The 12900-nt window shown below is 37.2% G+C and overlaps 1 protein-coding gene across 1 annotated transcript; it reads left to right on the plus strand.

The window, feature by feature from the left end:
* Window positions 1-1163: 1163 nt before the first annotated feature.
* On the plus strand, window positions 1164-9425 carry LOC131432312 (GILT-like protein 1). The gene is made up of 5 exons (XM_058598518.1): window positions 1164-1413; window positions 1518-1649; window positions 8292-8453; window positions 9061-9201; window positions 9269-9425. Exons 1-5 carry the CDS (start codon window positions 1342-1344, stop codon window positions 9356-9358), a joined length of 597 nt encoding a protein of 198 aa, XP_058454501.1. The 5' UTR covers window positions 1164-1341; the 3' UTR covers window positions 9359-9425.
* The last annotated feature ends 3475 nt before the right edge of the window (window positions 9426-12900 follow it).

Raw genomic sequence — 12900 nt, forward strand, 5'->3', positions numbered from 1 at the left:
TTTTATCGAAACTTTTAGTCAGTTGGATAGTTTATGAAAACTTGTGTTAAAAAAATTGCATGAAACGATGAATTAGATCAAATTTTCTGTTATTTTCACTGAGTTATTTGAGTTCATCTACAAACAGTGCTAATGAACTTATTAGATGGGTTCTTTACAAATCGTCATGCATGATAGCAATGGGTGAAAGAAATTCTTTTTTTCTTCGAATAACAAATAACGGATGTGTGTTTTTTTATGAAGCTGCTGCTGTTTAATTCAATGTTGTCTAAATTGTTTTTTTTAGCGTCTCAAGTTTGGCTCATCAGGGTAAAGCATAGTTAAAATCACACTGATAATGCTACATACCCGTTCAACTTGATCTATGGATTTTTAAATCTTTTGCTTAAAAAATGTTAAGTGATTGGAAATCGAACACAGGACCGTTCTGTAATATTTTAATTGTTTTTCTCCAAAAACAAAGACGCCTATTGACGGGCACCTTTGACAGCTGGAATAACTAGATTTGATATCTGAGACATGCTTGATAGGAGATAATGAATTTATAGCTGGAATTCACACATGCCAAATATTTCCAATGTTATCTGCTTCGAACGGAACATCATCATGTATGACACAGACGCCCCTCCTCGCCACTAAACGGTATAACAAAAAATTAAACATGTGTAATTTTATGGTATTGTTTGCAATGCGTTCGGGTTTTTGCTGTACATACACACATACTGGCAAGTAGTGAATTCAATACCCAAAGATTAATATCTTAGTACAGCGTATACTAGACCTACAACAATCTACCAGTGGGTTTCAGAATGCTGGTGCGTGGCTCAACTACTAACCGAACATAGGTTGAAATCATGGACGTCATGACGGATATTGTGGAAAGCGAGAATTAAAATCACACAGACTGTTGCCACATTGTATGTTTCATGTTCATTAAATATGAATATCATTTCAACTTATGAGCACTGTTAGAAAAGAGACATATTTAAATGGCTTTTGGCTTTCATTTTGAGTTCGAGTTTGAGAAATATTCAAAAATATTAATAAAAAGTAGAGCTTCAACCCTGACTTCTCAAACTACTGTAAATTCCCACGAGCGCCTTCCTAATACAATCATTTTCTTCACATTCGGCTCAGCTGTTCCGGGCTGCCTCTGAAACCCAAAAGTAAAAGAGATTGGCTTCAGTTTCTTGGCATACTCGAACTCAATCAGTAGGCCTTGCAGAGCGCAGTGATCATTTTACAGTAGTTGAGCTGGTTTGGTGTGTTTTGTTAGTATTTCTTGATTCAGGCGCGTGCTCGTAACTCCTAAGTCCACAATAGTGCAAGAATCCACCAACCATGCAGTTGATCGTTTCGGTTCTGGTTTTTGCCCTCGTGGCTACTAACGTAGCCTTGCTAAATGCACAGACCGTAAGTGAAAGACAAGGGTTAACTAAAAATATGTTCGACCCAGTTTTTGTTTATCTTACTGCAAAAGAATAAGTGCTAACAAATAGATTTCGGCACATTTCCAGGTGAAGGTGGAAGTATACTATGAACATTTGTGTCCAGACAGCATCCGTTGGGTGACCAATCAACTAGCGCCGAATTATGACGATATAAGGAGTGTCATTACTATTGAGTTTATACCGTTTGGAAAATCGGTGGTAAGTCAAGTTTGCAATGCACTATATTTTAATTCCACGATTATTTCGATTTAGTGAAAATTATGATGATGACCTTCAGGTTTGTTCAGCGTGGGAAAATAGTTTTTTTTTCATTGTGTGTGTACCATAAAATGTGGTCTACTGATAGCGAGAAAAGTGTTCTTATTTTTTGAAGGATATTTTATAGAACCAAATAAAGAGGGCCTAATTGGAGTTCATAGAAACACTTTTTGTAATGTAATACTAATTGAATATGTAGTTAATAATTTGCTACACATTTCTTTAAACATCTATTTTAAACAGCCGGATAATGTAATTTATCTGTTACATCATCATATCCCAAAAAAAACCTTATTAACACATGTCTTTTAAATTATTCACAGATTATGGAACTATAATTTTCGTTTTTCCATAGACAAGAATTTTTACTGTATTTTCAATGCACCATAAATTTCCATACGTGATTTTTTACTTTTAAAGTAGGCTCAGAAAAGTACTTCAAAATGTTCATTGCTTATATATGAACTTTGGTATTTCCATCTATGTGCGGTAAATACTCAAATTATTAGTTCTCACTCAAAACCAATTCTCCATCTCGTCATAGTAAATTGCTTAATGAGAATGTCAACACGAAATTTCACTGGTTGCTCAGTTATCGACACGCTATATTCTGAGATTCGTTGAACGTTTTCTGGTAAATCGGCGAAGCACATTTATTCACTCAAATTAGGTACAACAATTGGCTGAACTGATCTGGAAAAAGTTAGTTTGTCGATATCAGAAACTGTCTTGGCCGATGTTCCCTCAAGATGCTTATTATTTTATGTCACTAGTTGAATTCGCACCGCAGCCGCAGTTTTGAATAAAAATGTAATAATATAGTGTTAGGAACGATGAAGAAAAATCAATGATCTATTGAGTACGTGCAGTTAGATATCTACTATTCTTTTCTTCTGTTTGAGCACTTGTTTCAGGTTGATATGTTATACAGTTAATTGTGTGACTTGGAGACGGCTGGACCGATTTTCACAAACTTAGATTCAAATGAATGGTTTTATGGTCCCGTACAAAGTTCGTGAGTATCATTTAGATTCGACTGCCGGTTTAGAATTACATGGTGAAATGCACCAAAAATGTGAAAATATTATCACTCACTTTTCTCGGAGATGGTTGAATCGATTCTCTCCATCTTAGATAAAACTTACTGAAAACATGCCATAAAAAATATTCCAATTTTCATTTGGATCGAACCCCTGTTTCCGGAGGTAGGGTGCTTGCTTTTGTAGTTAGAATTCATTGAATTGAATTGTTCGTTCAATATTTTAGCTATACATTTTTATGCTCAATTAAGTACGATTCAGACGGTCCAGCTCCCTCCGTCACTGTCAACGTCAAAATTAATTGAATATATTCACACATAACGTCATCGTTACGAATCGTCTTGACGTCCGGTACGCGTCAACGTTCCGGTAGAGAATGTATTAAAGAAATGGATCTAAGCGGACCTCTGAATCGTGCGTTACGAGTCCAGAAAACAATATAGACATTTCTGATGATCTCAGCCGTTGCTCATAAATCGAATATCACTTGATTAAAACCATACTGTTTTAATCAAAGGAAAATATCTAATTCTAATGGCGGTTTTGATTGAAAAACACTGGTGGCGTGAATTGCTCTGGTTTTCCACTTTTGAGCAGAAATGGCAATGAAACACCGTCAGAATGTTGCATTTCTGTTCGAATGTTGCATTTCTGCACTTGAGCGCATTAGCCAAGACCAGCATAGAGTTGATTTTGAAAGAATGTTTTTTAACTAGCTATCGTTGTAAACTATGAACATTAGGTTCGAGATTTCGACTGGACGATGACAACTCAGTTGAATTATTTTGCTATTTTGCAGTTAAACGGACCACTGCGAAAATTATAAAAACCTGTTTCAATCCACCTAGTGGTGTAATGATGCCTTTCTCATATCAATCGCACTATCATATATAGTACTGTGGTATTCTTTAAAAAAAATTTCTTCGATTTTTGAAAGAATAACCAAAATCGGTTTGTTTGACCGTTTACTGATAAAAACTATCAATTGGAGAAGATTTGAGGTCGATTTAGACATTTTTTACGGCTTTTCGCCCTTTTCAGTGATGGATAAAATTTTTAGCACAATTTACCCTATATTTTCGGATCCGGATGAAATTCAGGAATTACGTATGGGACCACAGGACCTTTCATTTGAACCTAAGTTTATGAAAATCGATCACGTCATATCTATGAGAAAAGTTAGAACACATATTTTAATTTTTTTACACATTTTACCCCATAACTCCGGAACCGGAAGTCGGAGCCAAATAATATTCAGGAGTTTTTTATGGAACACAAGACCTTTCATTTGAATCTAAGTTTTTGAAAATCGGTTCAGCCAACTCCGAGAAAAGTTAGTGCACTTATTTTCACAATTTTTTGCACATTTTACCCCATAATTCCTGAACCGGAAGTCGGATCCAAATAATATTCAGGAGTTTTTCATGGGATCACAAGACCTTTCATTTGAATCTAAGTTTGTGAGAATCGGTTCAGTAATCTCCGAGAAAAGTTAGTGCAAAAAAACGTTACATACAAACATACGCACATACACACAGACATTTTGCGTACTCGACGAACTGAGTCGAATGGTATATGACACTCCGCCCTTCCGGCCTCGGTTCAAAAGTCGATTTTCACAGTGATTGCATAGCCTTTCTATATGAGAAAGGCAAAAAGAATTGTTTTCTCTAAACAACTTTCGTGAATACGTTTTAGTTTACTATGGAACGTCTTTTCAAAAATCACTCTGTACAATAATGGGCAGAACTTAATCGTGAATACCTCTTGGTGTGTTTAACGCAGCAACATAATACAATATTTGGAAGAAACGTTAAAAAATTACAAGCGCTTTATACTGTTTTTCCACTAGATTTAAACAATACTGAGTGATACACTTTATATTTCATACTTAACACATGGGCCGAAAAGTCCCGTGCCTAACAAAGAGAACACGATTTTTTTGGTTCATAATTAACTTTATTCATCAACTCTCCATCAAAAGCAACGCAGTCATTCCGGCATCGCTCTAACATTTCAATACCACTTTTGTAGAACGATTTATCTTTTGCCTAAAAATATGCCTCAACTTCAGCGATAACCTCTTCATTCGTGCGAAATTTCTAATCGGCGACCATTTTGTTCAGGTCTGCGAACAGCCAGTAGTCGCCGGGAGCCAAATCTGGCGAATACGGTGGATGTGGGAGCAATTCGAAGTTCAGTTCATGTAGTTTTGCCATTGTTTTAATTGACTTGTGACACGGTGCGTTGTCTTGATGAAACAAAATATTTTTCTTTGCCATATGCTGTCATTTCTTTGCAACTTCAGCCTACAAACACTCCAATAACGCTATATAATATTCACTGTTAATGGTATTTCCTTTCTCAAGATAGTCGATACATATTACACCACACACATCCCAAAATACCAAGGATATAACTTTTCGATGCCGATGTTGTGCTTTCGGGCGCTTTGGACAAGGTTCATCAGTTGCTCTCCACTAAGATGACAATCGTTTTGATTCCGGAGTGAAGTGATGAGTTCATGTTTCATCCATTGTCACATATTGACGCAAAAATCCGATTTGTTACGTTTAAACATGACCAAATACTGCTCAGAATTATCAACAAGTCCTCGTTTTTGGTCAACAGTGAAGTGAGTAACCACTGTACTCACTTTGAACAGAGCTTTCTCATACTCAAATGCTCATATCAGGTGTACAACTTTGCTTCCGCCGTTTTTTCCAAAATTAAAAGCTTTATTGCGAGAAAGTGCTTACAGATGTATTATTCAAAGTATTGTCTGTCGCTAGCGTCAACTTTCTCCCATCTTTCCGACAATTTTCAGATCCCGGCTCGAAAAAAGAAGTCCTCTTTTGACGGTATCTATGAAGCAATCCATTTTTCCAATTCTTCGAAGGATTGAAAATGTTGATCTGCCAAGCCGTATGCCATCGAACGGAATAGGTGGAAGTCAGAAGGGGCGACATCTGGGGAATACGGCGTGTAGGGCAACACTTCCCATTTCAGCGTTTCCAGGTACTTTTTGACCACTTTTGCAACGTGAGGCCGAGCATTGTCGTGTTGGAGGATAACTTTGTCATGTCGCTCTTGATATTGTGGCCGCTTTTCTTTTAGCGCGCGATTAAGCCGCATCAGTTGCGTTCGGTAGCGATCTCCTGTGATGGTTTCACCCGGTCTTCATCAAGCAATGCTTCTAGTTGTTCATCTTTGAAAGCTTTTCTCTTCCACCACCATGTTTGTCTTCGACATCGAAATCACCATTTTTAAAACGTTAAAATCACTCCCGACACGTTCTTTTACTCAGAGAAGCATCACCGTAAGTTTCTGAGAGCATTCGATGCGCTTCAGCTGCATTTTTTCGAATTGTAACAGAAAAGTAAAACTTCCCGCAAGTGGTGAGAATTGGGCATATAAACAGACATTTTCGAGCATGAATAATATGAAAACAAGAACAACTGTCACTAAAACGACGATGACAATTCGTTAGGCACTGTACACACTCACTTTAAAGGCATTATCATCTATGTATTTTGACCAGCCTCAGCCGGTTCAGCCATCTATCGGAAAACGGCGAAGGCAAAGTTGTACACCTGATACAACACGTTCTTTTCATATCTTTACGATGTAATCTAACTTATGCAACTTCACTTTTCGTTCATTCAAAACGATTTTGTAGATATTTTTTGTTTTCTGATGTTATCGCCTCATTTGAACGTACATTGCGTTCTGCATCCTCGGTGTCTCTACGATCACGTTTGAAGTCAGCAAACCAACGTTTTATTGTTGTTTCTGATGGAGCGGAGTCTCCATAATACTTTTCAAGTCATTGCTTCGCTTGAACGGTATTTTTCCCATCAAGAAGCAGCGTAAAATTAAAACACAAAATTGTTTTTGATCCATTCTCCTGCAAATAACAAATGTAGTGTCACTCTACTAGTAGTATTAGCCATGCAATGATCCTGTACGCTATGAATCGGCTACGAAGTCTGTTGAAACAGAAAGGCTAAATTCCACAAAAAGAATGTAATGCCAAGACTTGGCTTAGCTTGGCTTACCACAATAACTCACAAACTAATGAATAGTATATCATGCAATTTTAACAGCTGTCTTTTGAAGGTTAGTGTTAACTGAAAATAAGTTGACTGCAACAAAACAAGCGCCATTTATGTGTTGGGCTCGGAACTTTAGCATGTGTTAACAAGCTAACAAACCGGACCACGAAAAAAACCCCCTTCTATGGAAGCTGGTTCCTGAAATCTGTGCAGGTTTGGATTGCTCGGAAAGGAGTCTGGTGGATGGAAGTCCGTAAAAGTCCTCTCGGGATAGGTACGAGGAACTTACCGGTGCGTCCACTTGCGTTGGCGGTCGGATGAAGAGGGACGCCCGAGTGTTGTCGGGACGAGATGGTCTACGCTCTCATTATGCGAACTCGTCGTTGTGTGTGTGTGTGTGTGAGAGAGAGAGAGAGAGAGAGAGAGAGTGTTCGGATTTTATAGCAAACTCTGACCGAGGGGTATTGATACCACACAAAACCGACGCATTTTGTTTTGGTGGCGTTGTTGTCAACAATATGTTAAGCTTCGTTCACACCATGCAATCAAACCACACTGGTGTCAAAAGTTAATTTCTTCAAACCCAATATAAATATAACTCTAGTCTAGCATTCTCTATAAAACAAGTAATTTGATCTCTTTTTGAATAAGAAAAAGAAATTGTGGTTTATTATAGTTTGATTATATTCCATCGAAAACGTTTTCTTATGTTGGTGCAACCGCATGAAGAAAAATGTGAACGTGTGAACACTGCTTAAACACAGCATTTAACAGCGAACAAGAACCAAAATTTTCGGCTTCAAGCCAATTGTATGCAGATGACAATCGTGCCACCGTGGTCCCAGAATTTTTGTTATACTTAACTCGTTGCCAGATCGACAATTTTTCTTTCCGTTGATCTCTGGTTATTAAATCACTACTGTATACAACCCAAAACTGATGAACATGCTCTGATGCTGCATTTTTTTAGCTTTAATTTGGTATTTTAATTAACATTTTTTGACTTGCTTAAACTCCGTTAGCCCGTATGCTGATTCGAGCAAACATAGTATTAAATGCAGCCCGGTGGCAAGGATAGGGCGCTTCAGCAAGTGCTATCGTAGCCAACATCTGGGGCATTTGGTGGGCAATCAGAGCGCTCAGAGTATGGTAAACAAACATTCGAGCATTTCAATTCGAGTTAAACCTTAATTTCCTCATCGTAGTGATGATATTCTGATCGATAATTTGCGGGGAAGTGCTTTCAAGGGTACTGAATAAACAAGTAGATTGTAATATCCAATTTTTTGCTAGCCATTCTTCATCATTGTTTTGGTTTTTGCAGAAGGATGCTGGCCACAGTTTCATGACGTCATAGCAAGGGGCTGATAAAATGGTTCGGTATTCCATCTGCTTGTAGATAAAGAACTATATTGCCATTATATTATTGATTTTGCCTTGACCAATTCAAAGTCTGATTAATATTTGAACGTTGTTTTTTTTAACAGAGCATCAACGATGGAGAGTCTTTCGAGTGTCAACATGGTCCAGCTGAGTGTGAGGGGAACCGAATTCAATCGTGCGTACTACATCTACTCCCTGAACAGGATCGACAAGTTTCGTACGTTTCCTGTCAGATGCATGCAGATGCTGATCCACGTGGGTGGGAGGTAAGTATTTCTTCTGCAGAACCATTAAGTAAAGAAATTTGATTTGAATTTGAATTTTGATTAAAATCTCACAGTTGTATAGTTATTTTTCTCGTAGTCCAATCTAAACTTGAGAGTAGCTACGCACACTGAAAAAAGAAATGGCAAACTTGTTTCAGGACATTTGATAAAACCGGGAAAATTTTCATTGATTAAAAATAATTGTCGGGTTAGAGTTTAGCCGAAAGTTAGAATAGTTCGGGAAATTTTGTGCAGCCCAAGAAAGCTAAAATCGTATGAAGAGGGCATCACGTACTAAAATAATCTTACCAGGGCAAAACCAAGATACTGAATATTTGATATTCATATCGGAGCTTGACAGACATATTTATGGCATAAAGCGATAAGACCCGTTTTCTTATTCAATTCTTAACATTGTAAGAGAGAAAGAGAACATTTTAAAGTGCATTACACACGTTTTTTCATGATAAGGGTCAATAAGCTACTTGTCAAAATCGGCGCTTATCTATCATCATAGCACGACTGATTGTCGTTCGGTCAGAACTGGATTTTGACAGGTGACTTGTATAAGACGAGTAATATTTAATTCTATTTTGATTGTTTTCAGTGTGCCTTCCGTTCTGGAGTAGATCTGACAGAAACTCAGACGTGCGTAGAAGGTGACCAGGGAAGATTATTACAATTAGAAGCAGAACGCCGCACCCAACAAATTGCGCCTAGTTTCGTGCCAACGATTGTTTTCAATGGGGTATGTCAAACCGAGTCAAAGTCAAGGAAATTCTGACGCTGTCATTTCATTCACTTTTACATTCCAGCAATTCGACCAAACTTTGCAAGATCGTGCGCAAACCGATTTTCTGGGAGTCATTTGCGAATTGAGTAACAATGCTATTGCTACGTGTTAGTTTCTATTACCGTTTATTTTCGACGAATGCCATATGATTTTTTTTATATCGTTGACATTGAAATACATTATTTGACATTCAAAAAACAAAATGTTTTCTCACTTATCCGAAAAAATGCTACAACGCATCAAATGATCTAGTTGACTCGATCCATTCAGTTAAAAGGACGAAAATATGGCATTAGACAGAGGAAAATGATATTCTCTCATGGCAATGATTCGTCTAACACTTCGTTTTCGGTCCGAGAGTAGACAGAGGAGCTCAAAGGGGAGTGCAATCGCATGCATGCTACTCATGAGATTTAGCTCCTTCAGATTACTACCTATATTCGATGGAACACGCATGTACTTAGTTAACTTAACGAAAAAGTGAAAATATGGGTCGATTCTTTCTTAGAATGTGGATAGCAATTCTTTGTATGAATAATTTCGTCTTGGTTTTTGTATTTTATCTCTTTTTGAAGCTTAAATATCTGGTCAGCAACATCTCAGCAATGGCAGTGTCAGTTTCGAAATTGTGAAACTTTCATCAACTGTTTGAAAGAAAACATCGGAAATCTGCAAAAAAAAATCGGAGTCCTGTAAATTTGGTAGCAGCTAAGAGTTAGACAGACAAATTTCATTACAGACATATCTGCTAACCTGTAGAATCAGAGATAAACTCAAGATGGAATGATCAATGAATTTTCATGTATCATGCAAATAAGACCCTTCGATGAACTCTGTAGAGTGCGTATAACAGATCGGCAGAAAAGTTCGTATCGTTTCTATGAGAGGGCGCCACTAGAATTAAATCCATACCATTTTCAGTTAGTACCAACCTTCAAAAGATACGTGTGTAAATTTGACAGCTGTCTGATTATTAGTTTGTGATATACTGCATTTTGAGTGGAGCTACTTTTGTTATTGTGAAAAAAATGGAAAAAAAGGAATTTCGTGTGTTGATGAAACACTACTTTTTGATGAAAAAAAGTGCCGCCGATACCAAAAAATGGCTTGATGAGTGTTATCCAGACTCTGCACCGGGCGAAGCAACAATTCGTAAGTGGTTTGCAAAATTTCGTACTGGTCATATGAGCACCGAAGACGATGAACGCAGTGGACGTCCAAAAGAGGCTGTTACCGATGAAAACGTGAAAAAAATCCACAAAATAATTTTCAATGACCGTAAAGTGAAGTTGATCGAGATAGCTGACACCCTAAAGATATCAAAGGAACGTGTTGGACGTATTATTCACGAATATTTGGATATGAGAAAGCTTTGTGCAAAATGGGTGCCGCGTGAGCTCACAATCGATCAAAAACAACAACGAATTGATGATTCTGAGCAGTGTTTGGAGCTGTTATATCGAAATAAAACCGATTTTTTTCGTCGATATATAACAACCGAACCCAAAGCGTGGAAAGACTCAACAATCGGCCGGTAAGGTTATGGCGTCTGTATTTTGGGATTCGCATGGTATAATTTTCATCGACTACCTTGAAAAGGGAAAAACCATCAACAGTGACTATTATATAGCGTTATTAGAGCGTTTGAAGGACGAAATTTCAGAAAAACGGCCTCATTTGAAGAAGAAAAAAGTTTTGTTTCATCAAGACAATGCACCGTGTCACAAGTCGATGAAAACCATGCTGAAATTGAACGAATAAGGCTTCGAATTGCTCCCTCATCCACCGTATTCTCCAGATTTGGCCTCCAGTGACTTTTTCCTGTTCTCAGACCTCAAGAGAATGCTCGCTGATAAAATATTTAGAAGCAATGAAGAGGTAATCGCTGAAACTGAGGCCTATTTTGAGGCAAAGGACAAATCGTACTACAAAAATGGTATCGAAAAGTTGGAAGATCGCTATAATCGCTGTATCGCCTCTGATGGCAATTATGTTGAATAATTAAAACGAATTTTGGCAAAAAAATGTGTGTTTCTATTAAACGATACGAACTTTTCAGCCGAACTGTAAATTGATATGGAAAAAGCTCTAGTCGATTTATACGCCGTAACTATGACGATGTTTGTTTTCGTTTTAATAACAACTCGAGCTCATGATATCGAACAATCTCGCATCGCATTCTGTGGCCTTTTTCAAATGTAGAAGTAATTAATTTAGCGTAAGACGCTTTAAAAAAGATAAACTTAAGATTACAAAGTCCCATACAAATCATTAAATAATTCTTGTTCAGTAATTGTGCAATAACCATTTCCAGCAGAGAACTTAGCCTAACGATTATTAACGGTTCTGTTTTTTGTCGAATTATTGCATACAAGACTAACAGAACCGTTTCGAATTGGTTCTACATTTTTAACGCCTTGGTTTCAGTTTTTCAATAGAAAGTACATATGAAGGGCAATAAGTTTTTTTTCCATAAATACGTTTATTTCATAGGCAATATACATACGTTTTTCTTCGTCGTGGCATCCACAATACATAGTACTTTAAACCTAATACATTACGAATATCATATTAGTATGTAGGTATTCATTAGTTAATCTAAACACTGTTTTTATCAAACGAGTTGCTATTATAAATTTCATTAAATGAAATACATTTATTTTGTACATGATCTTATAACTATTTCAGGTTTGTTTGTATCAGTTCAACACTTTTATTCAATATAGGATAGCTGGCTATTGGTTGAACTCATGAAAGAGAAAACAGTTTAACATAAAATAAAGTTTAAATTGGAACTCCAATGGACTTAATGAAATAATAAAGAAGTTTCATGTAAGGAACGTCACGACAAGCAAGAATGTCGCGAATTGGGACATTGGATAGTCTACCTTGGGTACGCAAGGAATTTATTAGTTGAGATCTGACATCACGATACTCATCGCATGTTCAAACGACATGGTCAATATCGCGGTAACCTTCGCCACAAGCACAATGATTAGTCTCGGAAAGTCCAATTCGAAGGAGATGTGCATCTAACGTGTAGTGATTGGACATGAGTCTGGACATCACACGAATGAAATCCCAACTCACATCCAGTCCCCTGTAGGGCAATAAGTTATTGCCTGACACTATATATATAAAATCAGTTCGGTAAATCGTGAAAGAAAAAGTAAACAAAGAGAAACTGTCATTGGCAGTTAGGCCCTTTTGTCATGGGACGGTCGACTGTTCAATTGGAATCATAACAATGTCTTAGTTAATCTCTGGTTATAGGATCACTAACTTGTATGGGCCCTCTAAGAAAAAACGTCCAAAGAAGTCCTCCGTTGGTCTAGTTGGAATAACCATATTCTAGTTTGAAACAAGTATATTAAATCGAAATTAATGAGATTCAACGAATTCGGCAGACAGAGGTTCATTGTTGAACCATCGTCATGTAAGAGATTGTCAAGCCGTTGGACTAGTTGTACGGAAGTGTTTCGAAAGTTGCTCATCATTTAATTTTTTGAAACAAAGATTAAGCATAACACATATTTCACAAAACTTTGCAGTACGATAGCAAACTGCATCATTAATTAAATTTTTTATCGTGACATCCCAAATGAACAAGAATTCATCCTTGACAGTTCAGCGGTACTGTTTACAAACAAGTTT

Source organism: Malaya genurostris, chromosome 2 (genome assembly GCF_030247185.1).
Source record: "Malaya genurostris strain Urasoe2022 chromosome 2, Malgen_1.1, whole genome shotgun sequence".
Taxonomy (NCBI): domain Eukaryota; kingdom Metazoa; phylum Arthropoda; class Insecta; order Diptera; family Culicidae; genus Malaya; species Malaya genurostris.